Source organism: Lactuca saligna, chromosome 8, assembly GCF_052625555.1.
Source record: "Lactuca saligna cultivar CGN05327 chromosome 8, ASM5262555v1, whole genome shotgun sequence".
Classification (NCBI taxonomy): domain Eukaryota; kingdom Viridiplantae; phylum Streptophyta; class Magnoliopsida; order Asterales; family Asteraceae; genus Lactuca; species Lactuca saligna.
The window spans coordinates 198,726,484-198,747,584 of NC_136424.1; the positions used below are offsets into that span (position 1 = coordinate 198,726,484).

Here is a 21,101-nt window from a genome sequence, read left to right on the forward strand (position 1 = left end):
AAATAAATAAATAAATCTTCAATTTACATACGTTTCGAAATTAGCAATTAATAAATGTTTATTTTTGTTGAAATAATACCTCAAATTAACAAAAAAAGCAACGGATGAATAACTTGGAGATCGTTTTGAACAGACATTGGTCTTGAAGCGCATAAATAATATCAAATAAAAGTATAATATTTAGAAGACAACAGATAATAATTAATATATGTTTTAATGGTGAGTTGCTTTTTTCAAGAAGTAGAAAGCAAAAATGGAAAAAAAGAACAAAAAAACATACCTTTTTGACAGATAAAGATTCATGGGACCTTTCTGTAACCGAGATGGGATACACAACAAATATATTATATCCACTTTTGAAAAACAAATTGCACCCAAAACCTGTAATATCAAATAATATGTCAGTCATATGTTCCATTTATGTCCACATAGAAGCAAAAAAAGCTCATGGACCTTACATGTTAGTCTAAAAAAATGAATCCTTCAATTAACAATGAGATTCAAAAGAACCTGTAATATAGTTGTGTGATTAACGTATAACGTTGCCACAAAATTTTTGCCGAAGCCTTTTACATTTGTTGGAGTAAATCGTAGAGCCTATTCATTGGTAATATATTGTTATTCAAATTAGATTCAATACACAAGGATAACAACACTATTTTTTATTAGTTCATGACCCACCATCAAATATGAGAAAATCCATCCATTTAAATGGCTTATGCAAACCAATTGAAGGAAATTAATATTGTTACTGAAAAAACAAATGGTTTGTGTGAATAGAAAGTTCTTATTTCAATAAAATGTCATAAATCATAATAACTAAAAAAATAAGGGAACAAATGGTGAGACTTTACCTATTTTGTATAAAGTCAAGTTTCCATCTCTTTTAGATGATTGTTCGAAAACGCATAATTAAACCTTCATGAAAACCCCAAAATCAAATCCACTACCTACTATTCTAGCAGGTCGATTATACGAAGTTTATTCCAAACAGGCCTAAGAAGTCGGAGTATATTTCGATGAAATTTGGGGGAGGAGATATCGAGTTTACCTCATCTGTCTAAAATCAGGTTTCCATCTTCAGTTCTTTTAGATGTGTGTTGGAAAACCCAAGATTAAACTTTCAATAAAACCCCAAAATCGAATCAAATGCCTACTGTTCTGGCAGGTCGATTATACGCTAGGGTTTTCCGGAACATGTGGTTAAGACCCAAATCTCGGAACTAACATATGGAGATCTTTCCAACAATCGCTTGCAGTGGAGGGTACACTGGACAAACATTAGACATAACGACAACGACAAAACTGGGGGATCATATCGAAGGAACTTTGATGCGACCCGAAACAGTAAACGATTCTCGTGCTCCTGGGAGAAAATATCAAAGAAATGGAGAGTATAGATGAAAAGTAGAGGAGAAGTGGTGGAGGAGGATATGGTAGGGATATTGGAAGCTATTTAAACTTTTAATGATTTTTATTTACCCGCATAACTCTAATTATGGTTCCAACAAAGGGCATAGAATCATGGGACTCATATGCAACGATTATTGGAGAAAAGTCATAGGAAAATTAAATTGGATCAACGGTGTCAGCGGTGAAGGTATGCGTGAGGGCGATGGTGGCGAGACGAACAACGAAGAACAAAATGAGGAGTAGAACTTAGGAGGCGATGGCGGTTGACAATGGAATCGAACCTGGATTGCAGAGTAGGGTTTGTGGAGCGGTCGAATTGATTCGCTTGGTGGAGGTGTTGGTTGGAATTCAGCGATTGAAATGGCGGGGTGAGCGTTAGAGGCAGCGATAGTAGCGATGTTGAACCAACCCCGGTGAATTTACGGCAAAATAGAATGGGGGAGACGTAAAGCTGAAAGAGAATTGAGGAGGCTGGAGCCGGAAAATCGAGATCAGAGGCGGTGGAGGATGACTCGACAATATAAGAGAAAGAAAAAAGAAACACGTATACGGTGACAAAACGTATGAGCAAATTGACATGCATGTGTCTGGGACACGCAGCATGACTCCCCCACCTACAGAAAAAGATAGGATTAAAAAAAACACTTAAATAACAATCTTACACAAAAAAAAATACAAAAAAAATTCAGCCAACAAGAAAGAGTTACTGTTCATGTAGCACATGTAAATTAGTGTGTATATATATATATATATATATATATATATATATATATATATATATATATATATATATATATATATATATCTTTACTATATTATTAAGGATATTGCCCACTTCTTGAAAATTAAGAGGTACAACATATATTACCTCATATACAATGATTTTAAGCATAAACATATAACCAATCTAATACCTATTACACTACACGGATCTATTACATCGTATATGTATTACAAATACCGCATACACTACACTAGACCTTACCCTAATTTCCTAAACACAGCCACCATCAAAACTATTCTCATCTTCTCCACCAAAGATGCGGTGATATTCAGTCTCCCACCGAAGTTCCAAGGCTGCCATCATTTCTCCCAATCTCTTCTGCCACTTCTCCATCACCTCTCTCTCTCTCTCTCTCTCTCTCTCTCTCTTACACAAACACACACACATAAAAAAAACCCCCTAAACGGTGTTGAGGCTTCTTTTTGTTTCTTGACTAGATGTTGAGCAGATTTGGAAATCGCTATCTCAACCCGTCTTGTTGGCCAAGTCGTCACTCCTATCGTTTCTACTTCGACCCTAACCATCACCTGCTTGTGTGTATCTCTAACGCCTACAAGTTCCATTTTCATTCGTGGTAATCGATCGGATTTGGTAGTTTAAGGATTTGATTTGAAGGTCAACCTGAAATCGATCATCCTTTGTTGGAGACATCTCTGCCATCCCGACGAAGAACATAGCAAAAGAGACCCACACATAAAAAATGTTCAGGTTTCCTTACTCATTCTCCGCACCTCATCTGGTTTCTATTTTCATTCTAATTTTGACTCCTCTATCTATATTTGTCTCTTTTGCAGGTAATTGAAATATGAATGATTCTTCTTGACGTCCTTACCCCTTGTGCCCTAATACCATTCGACACCCTCACATCACAAATGTTCTCTGGTTCAAACCTCCAGCGACTTCAGCGATTTCCTCAACCACTCCATGGAATTCCTATGTTAGATCTGAAGTTTTTTTTTAAAAGGTGTTTATTTTATTTATGTTTTCTATATAATTTTTTTCATCTTCAGGTTAGAGTAGTAATGAATTTTGAGAAGTGGACCGAGAGATGATAGAACAAAGCTGTTTTCATGTTCACTTTCGTGTAGTTCTTGATTTTGTTTGTAGGGAATTGGATGGGGTTGCATTGTTGTTTTTGATGTGTTGTTCCTGATGTTGTTTTTATCCATGGTGGGGTGAAAAAGGTATGAAACTCATGTATTTTTATTTAGGGTTGCAGATACAATTCTTCTACCAGTAGATATTTTGTTTTCAAAAGTTGGGTGAAGAATTGTATCCAATCGCAGTTCCACTGCAAGACACAGATGTTAAGGGCTACAAGTATAAAACTCAAGTATTTTTATTTAGGGTTGCAGACATAAATGGTCTTACTCTCTCTTTGTTTGATGTAGGCATCTATCTCAAAAACAACCTTCATCTTAAAAGCAACCATTAAGTAACCTTTTGGGAACCAATTAACAGAATCACTTTTTTGTATAGATTTCCATTTCATCAGGTATTTTTAATTGGTTAAATGCAAGAAATGGCAATGTATTCTTAAATTTAGCCCCTCTTTTATCGTTCCACATATGATATCATACAAGAATTGTTAGACATTCAGTTTTTATGCTCCATGTTTAGAGGTTGCAGGGTGGTTCGTCGATATGCATATCCACCTTTTAGTGCTTTATAACCAATGAGAAATATGTTGAATATGGTGAAATAAGATTTTGGTTTCAATATTTTTTAGTGTTCATCTGTTTCAATACTAAAAAGTAATATTATAGAAACTTTTAAGAACTGTAAGCCCTTTCTTTTTCATTTAATTTAAATGTTGTTTTTGTTAATTTTTGTATGTTGTACAATATATACAGTGCGAGGAATGATGTATTACATAAAAACTTTAATGTTACAAGCCTATCTGGAGAAGATGATAGTTGGAGGTTTGTGTTTTAAAAATAATATTTTTTTAATTTTTATTTTAATCTATTTTCTAATATACTTATATTACACTAGGTGTGGAATATGCTATTCCACCTAATGAAGCAACATAAACAAAAGGCTTTGAGTTTTCTCCTGAAGCAAGAGCACAAGCTGACCTTAAATTCACATACATTGTCACATGTCAAATTTATGGAAAGCAAAAAGAAGAACAAAAACCAGAGGCTGTTGATATTGCACTGTTATTACAAAAGTCAAATATATATATATATATATATATATATATATATATATATATATATATATAATTTCCTCTTATGATTCTATATTCTTTTTCTAATAATACTAATTCTTTGATATTTTTTATTTCTAGAAATGAAGCACTTCGAGTTGCCTTCATTGATGAGGTGGAGACTTTGACTGGTGGGAAAGTGCAGAAAGAGTTTTACTCTAAACTTGTGAAGGGTGACATCGATGGGAAAGATCAGCAATAACACACGGTTTAATCATTTGGCCGATGCTATCATATCATGGTTTCCGGTTTTCCCATTGGTTCCCTCAATAAAAAGTTTAGTAGAAGATCGGAGAGAGAGAAAAATGATGATCGGTAAATTTAATAAATTGTATATATTTTTAGCATTCTAAAGTTTTTAAAATAATAACAAGTTGTCCTTTTAATTATCGTTATTTTTAGATATTGTTGGAAAAATCATCAGAGGCAAGCGAAACTATTCCCGTTACTCTGGTTTACTGACGTTAACTTCTTTCACTTTATATCTCCAAGATGGGCCGTAAGTGTTTATTATTATTATTATTATTATTATTATTACTATTATTATTATTATTTATTATTATTATTATTTTATTATTATTATTACACTAAAGCAAAATTAGGTGACTTTGGAAATATTTGATTATAAATAGAGGGAGTATAATAAAGATGAAACTACATATAACCGACCGAACACGCCATCAAATTGTGAGGACCGTCTATGTGATAGAGAGAAAGTATATAATATTTGTTTCTCGGGTGAAATTGGTTCATTTGGATTCAAGTAAGTTTTTTCTAGAAAATTATAATGCTTGTAGTGATATTAAAATACCTAAATCAATACATTTTAATAGTTTTTATCTTATTTTCAGTGAACATTTTGATATCAACCAAACTAAGCAACGTAGAGTTCCAACCGCGGATGCCGGAAGCATTTAACATCATAAATATGCCTAGAAGAATTTTTAATTCCGTGTGAGACATTTGGTGGTGTTTTTTTTTGAAGTTTTGACAACTTTTACGAGTGCGTTGCTTTTATTGTTGATCTACATTAATGTTAGACATATTATGGTGAATTTTTTCATGTATGGTTTATTTTTCTTGTGTTGACTTATGAATTGATAAATATTAATTTTTGGATATCTATGGAAATTTTCTTTTAATTATGTATAACTTTCTTCTATTGTGTTTTTGGATTACAATTTGTTAGTATATTTGGTTATTTATTAAGGGTTGTGTTGCTTTTTGAAACACACACATACATGACTACTAAATCACATGGTCTACATTACAAAATGTTACATTCTTGATGATATAATATGTGCTTATTCTTAACATTTCCATTATAGTGTTCAATGGGGACTGTAGATAAGGGAAACGAAAACTGTGATGATTCCCAAAACCCGATAGATATAGAAAAAAGGTATGTCGTTTATATGAGTATATGTTTTCATTTATAATATATAACTATTTATCCAAATAATATGTTTGTAGAAAATCGAAAAAGATACAATAGAAACTATTATGCACGAAAAAAGGAGAAAAACAAAAAGAGAATGATAGCTAACGGTGAAGGATGTAGTCAACCTACAGCACTCACAAGTTGCACTACAATGGAGACAAACGAAAAAAATATCAACGAAGATTCCTCTGTGAGTGTTATAAGTGCTGCTCAGAGGACGAGTACTTATAATAAAGAATATTATCAACGAAGAAAGGAACGAACTATGATGACAAAAAGAAGAGTATACGCCTTTCAGGAGGATCCGTATGATTTTGTTTACGAAAATATCTGTATGGAACATCGTATATTAAAGGCTCAAAACCCTTGTGTTTATTGTGGAGCAAAGCGACTACAATATGAATTCCCTACCTTTTGTTGCATGAGTGGGAAGACAAAACTTGCACACTCCCCTATTCCCATAGAGTTGCACCAACTCTTTACAAGGCAAGAGCAGCTAGAAGAAAGCTTCAGGTACAATATAAGGGCGTATAACTCAAACTTTTCTTTCGCATCACTAGGTGTAAATGTGGATAAAGAATTGACGAATATGAATTTTGGAGTTTACACTTTTTGTGCGCACAGAACATTCTATCATAATATCGATCATTTAATTTCAAGGGATGGTAAATCGAGGTATTTACAGTTGTATTTTTATGACGGTGAAGCTGAAATATCACAGAGATCCTCCTGGAAGAATGTTGATAGAAGAATCATCCAAAAAATAACACGTATTCTAGCTTCGAATTCGTACGTTAGAACATTTAAACAGCTTTCTGATCTAGGACCGCTTGATAATTATAGAGTGACTTTGAATGCATCGGTGGAGCTTGACCAAAGGGTGTACAATAAGCCTACCACATCTGAGGTGTGAATAGTAACATTTAACTTTATTCATTTTAAAATTAAATGTCTCATATTTATTATTATACATATCATATTAATCACCATATTGAACTACACCTTTGCATAGGTTGATGGTATTTGGGTTGAAAGAAATGACAACATCACTACATATAAAAGAAGTATTATTGTCTACGGGAGGTCTAACTATAGTACTGAAATTCAACCTCACTTTGGTTGTTATGATCCTTTGTCGTATCCTTTATTCTTTCCCAATGGTGAGTCTGGATGGCATCCTAAAATACCAAGATATGGGGTGGCCATGGATGAAATTAATAGTGACAATGAAGACAATGATGAAGGTTCAGAAGGTACGCCTTTAACATTCTTTTATACATTTAAAACATGTAACAAGTATTGCCTTAAATATTTGGATATTACATTTATATTTTTCACATAAATTATGATATCACAGGATCTACTTCAAAAAAAAGGCAGAAACACTGTAAGTATGCGGGAGTACTATTGTTACAAGTTCCAGATACGGTCGAATGATAATGTGATTTTGATGGGAGGGAGATTGTTCCAGCAGTTTGTAGTAGATACCTATATAAAGATTGAGACTACACGTTTGGTTTTTGTTGAAAAGAACCAAACCAAAATTAGAGCTAATTTATACCAGGGCATTGTTGATTGTTTCAATGCCGGTGAGGCTCAACCAAGTAGGGTTGGACAGAGAGTTGTGTTACCTGCAAGTTTCATTGGAGGTCCACGTGACATGCGCCGGAGATTTCTGGATGCCATGGCTTTAGTTCAAGATGATGGGAGGCCTGATATATTTCTTATAATGGCGTGCAACCCAAAATGGAAAGAAATCGATGATGAGTTATTGCTTGGACAGTCAGCTCAAGATCGATCGGACCTTGTTGCAAGAGTTTTTCATGCTAAGTTAGAGGATCTCAAGGTACAGTTATTGCAGAGACATATAATCGGTGTGGTGGGGTCATATGTGTATGTGATAGAGTTTCAAAAGTGTGGATTGCCACATGCACATTTCCTCTTAATAATGACCCCTGGATATAAGATGAATAAAGCAAACGATTATGACAAACTTGTGTGTGCGGAAATTCCCGATCCAATAAGGTTTCCTGAAATGCATGATCTTGTCAAAAGTCACATGATGCACGGTCCCTATGGTAGCTTATAAGAAAAAAGTTCGTGTATGCAGGGTGTGCCAAAAATATGTCGTTTCAGATATCCTAGGCAATTCAATGAAAAGACATCACAAGGAGAGGACTCATATCCATTATATAGAAGGAGAAATAATGGAATTGAGGTTACTGTAAGAAATACATCATTGGATAACAGATGGGTGGCTCCATACAACCCGAAGTTGTTAATGATGTTTAATTGTCATATCAACGTTGAGGTTTGTTCGAGTATAAAGTCTGTGAAGTACCTCTTCAAATATGTTTATAAGGGCCATGACAAACAATTTATTCATATTGATAAAGACCAAGAAAATGTTGTTATTAATGAGATAAAAAAAAGTTTCAAGATGCACGTTATGTGTCCCCTCCCGAGGCATTATGGCAAGTTTTTAGCTTTCCTCTTTCAAAAATCCACCCTTGTGTGATGGCCTTGCAAATACATCTCCCGAATCAACAGTTGGTTAGGTTCAAAGACGGTGACAGGATGGAAGACATTGTTGATAGGGAGAAAGAAAAAGATTCAATGTTGACGGCATTTTTCAAGAAGAATAAAGAAGATTCCAAAGTGAGAGAATATTTGTATAAGGATTTTCCCAAACATTTTACATGGAATTAGATCAACCATTGTTGAAGGACTCGGGAACATAAATCAATGGTTGGTCGACTTGTTTATGCTAATCCAGCTGAAGGAGAGAGATACTACCTACGCCTGCTTTTATGTCATATCACCGGGCCTACCTGCTTTGAAGATTTATACATAGCCAATGGTGTATTACACCCTACATTTCGAAAAGCAGCTCTTGAAAGAGGTTAATAGAGACGGATGATAATTTATCACAGTGTCTTGAAGAGGCTTCCTTATTTCAATTTCCCAGCGCGCTTAGAAGGTTATTTGCGACGATGCTGATTTTTTGTGAACCAGGAAATGTTCGCAAGTTATGGGACGACCACTATGATTCTCTTTCTGAAGATTATAGGAAACAATATGGATGCGCCGAGCGAGTGCAAAATATGGTCCTCATCGACATTAGAGTCTTCCTAGAATCTATGAGTAAAAATCTTAGTGATTACGACCTTCCAAATGTCAGTGCACACATCGATTTACAATCAAGAGACTATCGTGAGGTGCAAAAAGAATACTCTATAAATGTGGAATATGAAGACTTACATGCGCGAGACTCTCTCAATCCAGACCAGAAGTTTGCATATGATGAGATAATGAGGCATGTGGATCAAAATATTCTGGGTGTCTTCTACATAGATGGTCCCGGTGGAAATGGAAAGACATTTTTGTACAAAGCTTTGTTGGCTAATATTCGTGCCCGTGGTCTTATTGCACTTGCAACTGCCACGTCAGGTGTTGCGGCTAACAACATGCCAGGAGGGAGACCAGCTCATTCACGATTTGGAATTCCGCTCAATCTTGATAATCACTCGATGTGCAAGATCACTAAACAAAGTGGGAAGGCTCAGATACTTCGCGAGGCAAAGGTGATCATATGGGAGGAAGCAGCAATGGCTAAGAGGCAGGCAGTAGAAGCAATTGATCGCACAATGCAAGACATCACAGATGAGAAGCTCCCTTTCGGTGGAAAGATAATGGTTGTGGGAGGTGACTTTAGACAAGTGTTGCCGGTGGTGAGACGTGGCACTCGAGCACAAATTGTCGACTCTAGCTTACGAATGTCACCTCTATGGGCTTCAGTTAAAAGGCTTAGATTAAGTATCAACATGAGAGCGGTAAATGACCCATGGTTTTCTGATTTTTTATTACGAGTCGGTGATGGAAAGGAAGAAAGATTGGCGAGTCCTATATTCGTATACCTGATAACATGTCCATTCGGTACACTGATAAAACTAAATCAGTGGACGCTCTGATTGATGCAATATTTCCTTCTTTGGAATCCAACGGCGCCGATTCAAAATTTATCATTTCGAGGGCGATATTGTCAACTAAAAATGAAAATGTTGATGAGATTAATAATAAGTTGATCTAACGATTTTCTGGCGAGCAAAAAGTTTACTATAGTTTTGATGAAGCGGAAGATGACAAAAATAACTTATATCCGATGGAGTATTTGAACTCGCTAAATGTTAGTGGTGGACCCCCTCATTATCTTCGGTTAAAAACTGGGTGCCCTGTAATACTTTTGCGAAATATCGATCCTTCAAATGGGTTATGTAATGACACTAGATTGATATGTCGATCTTTCCAACAAAATGTCATTGATGCAGAGATAGTTGTTGGCCAACATGCTGGAAAAAGAGTGTTTTTACCAAGAATTCCTCTATGTCCGTTTGACAATGAGATGTTCCCATTCAAACTTAAGAGAAAGCAGTTTCCAATTCAGCTTAGTTTCTCTATGACAATCAATAAAGCTCAAGGACAAACAATTCCAAATGTAGGTGTTTATCTACCAGAATCGGTATTCTCACATGGACAGCTTTATGTGGCGTTGTCCAGAGGAATATCACGTGTCAATACCAAGGTATTAGTAAAGCCGGAAAAAACGTTTGATAATGATGGAATCTACACATCAAACGTTGTGTACAAAGAAGTGTTATGTGATTAAGAAGGTACAATCAACAACTTATTATTTTACAATTTATTCAAATATGTATCTTAGATGCTTATTTGATGTTTAATGCAGGGCTAGCAGATGAAACAACATGATTGCAGATTGGTGTAGCTTACATATTGGACATGTTATAAATGTACAAAACTATATGGTTGCAGATTGTTGTCATTTATATATTGTAAAATCAAGTATGAACTATCAGATGAATTATTTGGGATGTAGACTCAACTTTTGTCATATTGTATGACTATGCACCTAGCAAGAAACTATATGTTGAAATGAACTATTCGACACAAAATAGTCTACCAAATGGCCGCAATGAATAACTCACGTGTAAAGGAAACTAATCATCACATTAAAACTATCTTCCGAAAGAAACTTTTTGCCGTCCGGCGCTTAGCGCGGGTAAACGGCTAGTATATATGTGTGTGTGTGTGCGTGTGTGTGAAACTCGTGTATTACACGGGTTGATTAAAAAAAATATATCAAAGTTTAAATATTAAGAATTTTTTAAATTAAATAGACATATTCAACTAATGAATAAATAGAATCACTATTAAGAAGATCATCCATAATATCAATGATTGTTTTGTCACATTCATTAAATTTATTATCATATTCAATGTATTTTAATATATCTTTTATATTTTTTAAGATTCTTTTCATTTGTTAGCACATTAAATATATTTAATACTTTACATATATAAATTTAGTATTATGTGGCATATTAATGGATTTAATTCAAAAAAACCATAAAATGACATGTGGATTTAAATTTAATCAAAAAATTTACAAAATTACATGTGCTAAATTTAATAAGAAGATTACATTTGACAAAATTATCTTCGGGATAGATAAGTAAGAGGATATTTAATTTTTTGTATGTTAACGCGGTATCATATAGCGTCCAAATGTGTTTATTTAATTAACAGTTTTTTACTGTGAAATAAGATTTCGTAGGTGTATTCTTAGAATCGGCAAGTCACACCTAATATATTCCAAAATTCTTATGAGATGTTTTTAACTTAAATACTCAACTCACATATGTAACTTACAAAATTGTTATTATTAGAAAACCTTTAACTTTTATTTAAAATTTGGAAGAAACTTAATTAGATAACATTTCTTTTTCTCTAAAACACAAATATTATTTATCTAGAAATAACTTTATTCATAAGATAAACAAATATGTTTAGACATTACAACTAAACTCATAATACACATTGCGTGTTAACTTTTCCTTATGCTTATAAGAAATGTATTCTTTTCCAACAAAATATATAGTCCAAATATGTAATTAATCCAAACAAAATAAGAAAAAGCTAATGCCTAAAAACTTTCTACATATGTTTATGCACTTTCTTTTTATGTTCGGCAGTTCAAAATACCATCATAACCAATTTGTAATAAGTAATCTTTAATATATATATATATATATATATATATATATATATATATATATATATATATATATATATATATATATATATTAAAACAGAAACTTATGACATCATCTTATACAATTAGCAACCTTGATTGCAATTAATTTTGATATTTTCCACTTTTAGATATTTTGCTGACATCGTCCTTCACTACATTTAATTCCAATAATCTTTTAGGAGTGAGCATAATAACCGAAAAACCGAACCAAAACCAAATTAACCGATATAACAGAATCATAATAACCGAACCATTTTAAAAACCATTGGTTTGGTTTCTAGTTTTTGTTAACTGATAACTAACGGTTCGGTTATGGTTTTATAGGTTAATCGAAGCATTATTAACCGAATCGCTAACTTATTTAAGACCAATTAAAATTTCAAGATATAGTTCATTAATCCTCACTTATCAGGAGACGAACGATCAATCAAATCATCAAAGGATGATAACGTAGACACACAATCTTCCAATCATGCATTAAGTTTGATTATTGATTAATGTTGTAATTTCTAATCGGCTGATTTTATAATTTGTAAACATTATTCACAATTAGTTTAATTTTCACACTCATAATCCTAATCGGAAGCTTCTCACAACGTTAGTCCTAATCAAAGATTGTTTTCACTTTATAGTCCAATTCGAAAGATTTTTTGACTTTTAATCAAGACTTCTAGGTAAGTTAAGTTTTTGGTTCTTCTTGACTTTGTGATATATTAAGAATGTATTATTTTGGATTTTTTTGACTTTTTTATTTACCGTTTTTTACTTAATCACTTTGAATGTATATGAGTAATTGGATTTTTTTATCCATATAACACATAATATGAATGTTGGCTATTTTATTTTGCAGTTTTTGATTTAATCGCATTGAACGTGTATGAATGTTTGACTTTATTTTAATATTAATATCAATTATAAATATATGAAATTATTAATGTTAATTTTTTTAATGTTTATATTTTTATTATATGTTTTTTTATTTTGAATGTGACTATATGTTATCTCACGCTGAGTATCAAAGGTACACATTTTATTCTATTACTATAAGTTAGGTCACAAACATTGGCACCGATGAGTTTAGGGATGTTATTCGGGTCGGAACCGAACCGAACCGAACCGAACCGAAAAAACCGAAAACCGAATAAAGCAAATTGTATGAACCGAAAACCGAACCAAATAAGCAATACGGGTTCGGTTCGGTTCGGGTATTATTCGGTTCGGTTCGGTTCCGACCCGAATAACCCAAATAACATGTGCAAGATGATTAAGGAGTCGAATAACCCGAATAACCCGAATATTTTGTAGTCGAAGAACCCGAATAACACTTGTAGTCGAATTACCCGAATAACCCGAATATTTTGTATTACTTTTGAAGCTTATGATTTCATAAGTATATAACCCGAATAACCCGAATAACATGTACAAAATCATAACAAATCTTTTAAAGAAACAAACTAAACACTAAATATTAAACATCCAAAACACCCAAAAATCTATCTATAAGTATATAACCCGAATAACCCAAATAACATGTACAAGATGATTAAGGAGTCGAATAACCCGAATAACCCGAATAAATATTGTATTTTTTATGACTTTTGTAGCTTATGATTTCATAACAAACTTTTTAAAGAAACAAATTAAACACTAAATCGACTCACGCAAAGCCGCAAGGGAAAAAAAGACTCTTCATATTCGGTTCGGTTTTTTGGACCGAATAACCCCTTATTCGGGTAACCCGGACCGAATAACCCGAAAACCGAATAAGCCTTATATAGATACCCGAAAACCGAATCGAATTGCTTATTCGGGTCTAATTCGGTTCGGTTCGGTTCGGTTCTCGGTTCGGTTCGGGTTTTCGGCCTAATTTCTCATCCCTAGATGAGTTTATGGTATTCTCTTTTCATTTTTATGACAATATACTTTCATCATTTATATTATTTTGAACATTATGGTTAACTAATATTAACGATTAACCAAAATCGTTAACCAACAATAACCATAAGGCATTACCAATATTAACCATACCCAATGGCTACCAAAATACATTAACCAATCATAATGGTTATGGTTCGGTTTTGTCTAATAATCGAACCAAACCGTCTCATACACCCCTCTATAATCTTTAATATCTTTCAATCAATTACATTTTTGACATGGAATGTATTTAATTCCAATAAAAACATCCCAATTTTAAAACAAAATTTTCTATCATTCATTTTTTAAATCTAATCTCATATACAAGAATTGTTAATTGCGTATTTTAATTGAATTTCTTCCATAGATCTTTGATCTTAGAAAATTTCGAGTGTTGAAATTTTAAAAATTCAGGATTTTGCGTTACCTGAATTTCTCTTCCACTTTAGCCTTTATTATCATGCAAAATACAGAGATTAAGACTTGAAAATCAAATTCATTTCTTCGTTTTCTTATATATGGAATTGAAAAGGAAGTTGACTTAAATTTTGATACGTTATTTTTTACAGGAAAGATTCCTTTTCTTTTCTTGAAGACATTCATCAAAAGTTTGTCATGACTTATGGTTGAGCAATATTATCAACACAGGCTTATAGCATGAATGATGAATTTTCAAGGGTTCTTAACCAACAATATAGTATTACTCAAATGATCCTAACACAAATAGGATAAACTGTATAAAATGTAAAATGAGCCAAGTCAGCATCTTCTTCTTTTTCTTCTTCTACAATTTAAATCATACATTTTTAATCATTTTTGCATATATTCAGATCCCCCATTAACTAGTTATTCTAAACCATTTAAGTTTTTATAATAGTATGGTCCTCTAAATCAAAAAACTATAAATTAATTTGAAATTTTGAATCACTATAATTGATATCTTTATTTTTTTCCAGCTAAATATCTAAAAATCTCCTATATGATATCTCAGAATCCCTGTTTTTTTTATTTTTTTTTATTTTTTTTAAATAATAGTTTACTTATTCAACAACACCTATATATACGATTAAATTGAAGCTGTTATTCTCACAATTTTGGATTGAGGCATACGATTTCTAGTGGTCTTCTTCAGTGGTCTTCTTCTCCATTTTTTTACATGTTCTTTCTTTACTCTGATCTCCTTCTTCTTCTCTAATTTCTTGCATTTACTCTGTTGTTAGTGTTATCACTCTGTATTCCTGTTGAAAAATTATAGCATCCCAAAAACAGTGATAAAAATTTTCCTTTTTAAAATCATTAATTTCATACATCATGTCTTAGAAACAACCAAGATACACATTATCCAGAATATCATAGTAAAAGTAATCATAAGTGCGAAAACATGAGGGGATGTTTTGTCATCACGTCGGGCCCTTCCCTTTCGTACCGGAAATACCTGAAATTATAAACATAAACTGTAAGCACAAAGCTTAGTGACATTTCTCAAAATATCACATACATCATATAAACCAATATAACAACATGTGGCTGTGTCGGGTCCGTATCAACCCTGAGTCCATAATGACTCTATATAACAACTTATAGTTGTATCAGGTCTGTATCAACCCCGACGTCATAATGACTTTGAGCCCAGATTTGCTCTATACATATAACGTACATTCATATAAGTCATAACCACATAGACACATACACCGTACGCATACAAATCAGTGGGTTGATGTTGGTTTCTTCGACTCACTAGTATAGTAAGAAGACTCACCTCATCGAAAATGTTCTACTACTACTACTCTCACTGACAGAGTATCGCTGCTACGCACCACGTAATCAATAAAACCAAATAAACCTTGAGCTCTTCCTATAAATTAGTTGCTTGACCAAAAGTCAACTCAAGTCAAAGGTCAATGGTCAAACTCAACGGTTAACGACACATTGTTCTCATGAAGTATTTTCATTTCGTTCAGATTTTGAGATAGTGATTATCCTAAGTAGAAATGATTGTATATATTTTAAATTGCATTCGAAAACCGATGTTTTTTCTAATAAAGATATTTACTATTTTATATTAGTTTATGATTGAATACCTTATCTTTTATACTTTATAATTTTAATCGTCAAATCATGTTTTATTTTGTTTATGATATTAATTTTTTTATGTTACTTTATCTTCTTTTTTTATCGTTTCGACTTTTTAAGACTTTATATGTATTTTTTTAATGTTCTTCGACATTTAATGCAGGTCATAATCTAGTGTAATGTGAAAAGAACAAGTTTAGCACTTTAAATTTTATTAAACACTTTGAACCAAGGTTGTCAAGATCGGAATTCTAGCTAGGATCGTTTTTGGGTTTGCAAGATCGGGATCGAGATCTTAAGATCCCACAAAATAAAATATAATCATTTTACGATCCAAATCGGATCTCGATCCTACGATCCTACCTGCGATCTTAGCCCAAATACAATCCTTTTACGATCCGGATCGTTTTTCATACCTAGGATTGTAGTTATATAGTATGATCCTACAATCCTACGATCAGAATCTCGATTTTGATAACCATGCTTTGAACAATATAACTACGAAGTAAAAGATCAAATTTACTTTATTTTTATGAAGTAAGAAAAATGAGACCTATTGTCAATATATACGAGTAAATTGTTTGCTAAATCTGTACAATTAAGAATATTAAAAAAATGATAGATTTTATCTCATTTTTAAGTAAAATAATTATTTTACACGATTTGATGAGTTTTTGTTATGGGAGCCAATTATTTCATGGCTCCTTTTAATCCGTCCACTGAAAATTTAATCTAGTGACAAGTATGCCCCACATTTAAATAAAGAGATATTGCACCGGATGTCCAGAAATATCGCAGAGTTGTGTTTCCAAATTACAGGATGTTTGTTCCTCCTTTTTTTAGAACGACAGTAGTGCAATGGAGTATCTTCGTGCCACCATGACACCTAGTCACAAAGACCCGAGATCGAAACCTCTCCAAGGAGAATAACCACTCCCATTATTTGCACCCAGCTTCCCTTTATGGGGCTTCCCACATTTTCTCCAAACAGGAGTAGAACCCCCGACCTTCATCCATATGAGTATATAACTCGGTACCTCTGCCGAATTGAATTGTAGGTTATTGGTGACGTTTATTCCTCCTTTGACGCTACAATCTTTAGCCGTTTCTTCTTTCTCCTTCGGTGTTGCAAGCTTCAAATGGTAAGTGATCTTTAATTCTATGATTCATTATAGAAAGTAATAAGGGACACCTTAATACTTCCCTATACCATAGTCCAATGTCGGCTCCACACTTGTGAGCTTTGGCTAATAAAAAGAAAACTGTATAGATTCATCCCTATTTTGATCGTCGTTGGGACGATGTATCTGTGTTGATGGTTGTGGAACTTGAGAGCTTAAGGAATGATATAGTTCTAAGGGACTACGACCATAATTTCACATTGATAAAATATCAATGTTTCAACATCCCTCTTATGCATTTAACCTTGAATGTCATACCCACTGCTAACACTATTCTACTAGAAACTCTCATAGATCACGATCTAACTGTTAAGGCCAGGATCCTTACAATATTTAGGATCCTCAAATACCCAGGATCCTCAGCTACATCAGGATCCTGATTAATTACCGTTATTATTTTTATTAATATTTATAACGGTCATATTTGTCTATAATTAACACGTGTGCAGAAGTAGTCAACGAAAAACCAATTCTCAATGAAGAATCATCTTAACTATGCTAAAGACCTGGAATATTTGGTCAAATAACGTTCATGAAGCTGGTCATAGAGGATCCCGAAAATATCAGACATCTTGTTGGCTAGTTTAGACTATAAATTAACACTTGTAATCTACACATGTTACATTGTTCTTTAGTCTAAGCTCACTTTACGAATTTTATGACTCATTCTTATTGAGAATTCACTGTAATCTTTATTTTATATCAATAAAATCGTCAAAGGAGGTGATCATTATCACCTCCCAAGGTTTTATGTCGGAGATCCTATCAAGGATCAAGGGCTTTCCTTGTAAACCATTGTGTTACTTTCTTTTACCATTTTCTATTACACAATCTGAACATCATAGCCTCTCATTCAATTTGGTTGATTAGTACTTGTGTCATTTTTTACCAAAATAATTTGGCGCCCACCATGGGGCCGTAGTGTTCAAAATCCTCGTAAAAATCATGTCTACATAAGCGATCCTCTCTTTATCATCTACTCCTTCCATTCCAACCAAAAACCTACCACCTCCTCTGAGTGGACCCCCCACTCAGAGGAAAATGCCTGAAACTTCCAAGAAAAGCACCCCTTTAATCGTTAATCTAGGGAGTTTAGGATCCTCAAGACTCCAGGATCCAACTGCCTCCGTCACCACTACAGAACTCTTCACTATGATGAGGAAAATGATGCAGCAGGTGACCCAACAGCAGGAGGATAATAGAGCATTACTCAAAGGAGTGGAGAGGATGAAGGCGGAATTTCAGAAATCCCAAAAATTATGCCCATTGTTATGCAACCAAGGATCATGGACTTCAATAATGCAAGATCCTCATAAAATCGCTAGAAGGACGCGATTCCTACCATTGTGGCGTCACCCTGGGGGCAACTATGGACAACTGAGCATCCATGATCAATGATCTCAATCAGCCCTTCAACACTCCTAGAAACCTTGATTCTAGTAACTTCTTAAACGACAATACTATTAATACTAACTATGCTAACGTTGATGCAGGAATAAACCCAAACATAGCTAGGGAACTTCAACAATTAAGATGAATGATCTCCAGTGTACCCGGAGTGGTCCAACCAATACCAAAAGCACCTCCTACAAGCCACAGTATCTCGAGATTTGCTCCCGCGATAGCCGATACCGAAGTTCCTAAACGCTTCCAAACTCCCAGCATGAAGCTATACGATGGAACCACAGATCCTGAAGAGTATATATCCCAATACAGAGAAAATATGGAAATCATTCCCATCCCAGGGCATTTGAAGGAAGTTTTCCTATACATAGGCTTTGGTTCAACCCTTACAGGATCAACCCTCAAATGAATGCTAAACGTTCCCTCATGCTCTATTACTTTTTTTTCACACTTAGTTAATATATTTAATAACCAGTTTTCTTGCAGCAGAACCTTCGAGAAGATCACTAGTGATCTCTACCAGGTGGTTCAGGATCCCAAGGAAAAACTTAGGGACTTTGTTAACAAGTTTGGTATGGAGGCTCTAAGCATCCCCAACATCGACATGGCCACCGCCTTAGAAGCCTTTAAAATGGGACTAAGAAAGGATTCACCCTTCTATGAACACCTTGTGATGACCCCATGTAAAAGATTGGATGAAGTCAGGTGTCGGGCATTGAGGTTCATAAGGATCGAAGAGGATAGAGAGATCCAGAAGAGAAGCAACCCTTCGAATCAATATGAGAACCCCAACATAAAGGCCAAATATTCGACTCAAAGATTCTACAAATCGAAGCCCTATTCCAAACCAAATCATCACATGGTTAATGCCTTTGAAGATGGAGGAACAAAGGAAGAGCTTTCTAAAATCACTAACTATTGTTTTTTTGTGGATGTTTCAGGTGTAATTCATGCTATGCAGGATCTTGGAGATAAAGCAAGATTGCCAAAGAGAGACAACAAGTCTACCGCTTGGAAAGACAAATCCAAATGGTGTGCTTACCACGAAGACTTTGGCCACATGACGGAGGACTGTATAGCCCTACGAAAAGAAATCAGCTACCTCCTTAGCTAAGAACACCTCAAAGAGATCCTCAGGAGAAAAAAAGAAAAACCAAAGGAGAACATCCAGGATGATCATAGGATCCTGGAGAAACCAGGATCTCCACCCTCTGATGCTAAGATAATTAACATTATCTCATGCGGAACTAACATATCCAGTGTGCTCTACCATGATTCCCTTGATATCGACTATCCATACTCAAATCGAAAGACACATCAGGGCGAGTACATTTCATAGCATAGATGATCAAGCCAACAGCGGAAGCATGTGGTACTCGACCCATCTCTATAATCTCGGCATCAGTACTCGGACTCTGACTCTTGCTCAGTTTGGTATTGCTCTGGATAGTCAATTCTCCTTTCTTGGAATTCTCCATGTTGAAACTTTCAAACACCTTGTCCAAGTAGGTACTTTGACTAAGTCATATTAGTCTTTTACTCCCATTTCTCAATATTCTTATCCCTATAATGTAAGCAGCTTCTCTGAGGTCCTTCATATTAAAACACTTCCCAAGGCACGACTTAACCTCCTGCAAGGTTGGAATGTCGTTTCTTATGAGAAGTATGTCATCCACATACAACACCAGAAAGCTAACTATACTACCACTATATTGAAATATACGCAGGACTCATCCTCACTTCTCGAAAAACCAAACTCTTTGACTTTCTCATCGAAACAAAGATTGCATCTGCGAGATGCTTGCTTTAATCCATAAATGGATTTCTCAACCTTACACACTCTATTAGGGTACTTCGCATCTACAAAACCCTCTGGCGGACTCATGTAAACATCCTTAGCCAAATTCCTATTAAGAAAGGTGGTTTTAACATCCATCTTCCATATTTCATAATCATGAAACGCAGTTATGGCTAGCATAACCCTTATAGACTTAATTTTCGCTATTGGTGATAAGGTCTTGTCATAATCAACTCCATGAATTTGAGTAAAGTTCTTCGCAACCAATCGCACCTTATATGTGTGTACTTTCTCATCCATGTTGTGCTTCTTCTTGAAGATCCATTTGCACCCGACCGTCTTACGACCTAGTACATTTTCAACCAAGTTCCAAACTTGATTGTCATACATGGACTGAATCTCACTGTCCATTGCCTATTTCAATTTATCAGACTCATGGCCCGTTATGGCTTCCCTGTAGTTAGATGGCTCATCCAAATTTACCAGTGTATTATCACTAATAAACGTATCACCTTTCGTAGTAATATGAAAACCATAAAACTCTGGTGCCATCCTAACTCGAGAGGAATGTTGAAGAGGTAATGACCCGTCAACTAGTTCAACAGGAGTTTACTCCTCAGGTTGGGCGCTAGTGTTAGAGGTTCCTTCATTACTTAACTCTTGAATCTCTTCAAGGTCAATTTTCCTCTCACTGTCCTTTTGGAATATGAGATCTCTTGTGAAAGACTCCTCTCCTCGCAACGAAGACAACATTGTCACTCAGTCT

The 21,101-nt window shown here is 34.4% G+C and overlaps 5 protein-coding genes across 5 annotated transcripts; all 5 read left to right on the plus strand.

The window, feature by feature from the left end:
* The first annotated feature begins 1,669 nt into the window (after positions 1–1,669).
* On the plus strand, positions 1,670–4,611 carry LOC145010428 (callose synthase 9-like). The gene is made up of 5 exons (XM_078968970.1): positions 1,670–1,711; positions 3,927–3,978; positions 4,051–4,119; positions 4,238–4,358; positions 4,491–4,611. The coding sequence occupies exons 1-5, from the start codon at positions 1,670–1,672 to the stop codon at positions 4,609–4,611; spliced, it is 405 nt and encodes a 134-aa protein (XP_078825096.1).
* Positions 4,612–5,743: 1,132 nt separating this feature from the next.
* On the plus strand, positions 5,744–8,559 carry LOC145010429 (uncharacterized). The gene is made up of 7 exons (XM_078968971.1): positions 5,744–5,811; positions 5,896–6,757; positions 6,863–7,103; positions 7,208–7,278; positions 7,382–7,875; positions 7,987–8,161; positions 8,284–8,559. The coding sequence occupies exons 1-7, from the start codon at positions 5,744–5,746 to the stop codon at positions 8,557–8,559; spliced, it is 2,187 nt and encodes a 728-aa protein (XP_078825097.1).
* Positions 8,560–8,595: 36 nt separating this feature from the next.
* LOC145010430 (uncharacterized) lies at positions 8,596–9,821 on the plus strand. The gene is made up of 2 exons (XM_078968972.1): positions 8,596–8,752; positions 8,866–9,821. Exons 1-2 carry the CDS (start codon positions 8,596–8,598, stop codon positions 9,819–9,821), a joined length of 1,113 nt encoding a protein of 370 aa, XP_078825098.1.
* Positions 9,822–10,012: 191 nt separating this feature from the next.
* On the plus strand, positions 10,013–10,516 carry LOC145010431 (uncharacterized). Its single transcript, XM_078968973.1, has one exon. It carries the CDS (start codon positions 10,013–10,015, stop codon positions 10,514–10,516), a length of 504 nt encoding a protein of 167 aa, XP_078825099.1.
* Positions 10,517–18,796: 8,280 nt separating this feature from the next.
* LOC145010432 (uncharacterized) lies at positions 18,797–19,651 on the plus strand. The gene is made up of 2 exons (XM_078968974.1): positions 18,797–18,892; positions 19,013–19,651. Exons 1-2 carry the CDS (start codon positions 18,797–18,799, stop codon positions 19,649–19,651), a joined length of 735 nt encoding a protein of 244 aa, XP_078825100.1.
* The last annotated feature ends 1,450 nt before the right edge of the window (positions 19,652–21,101 follow it).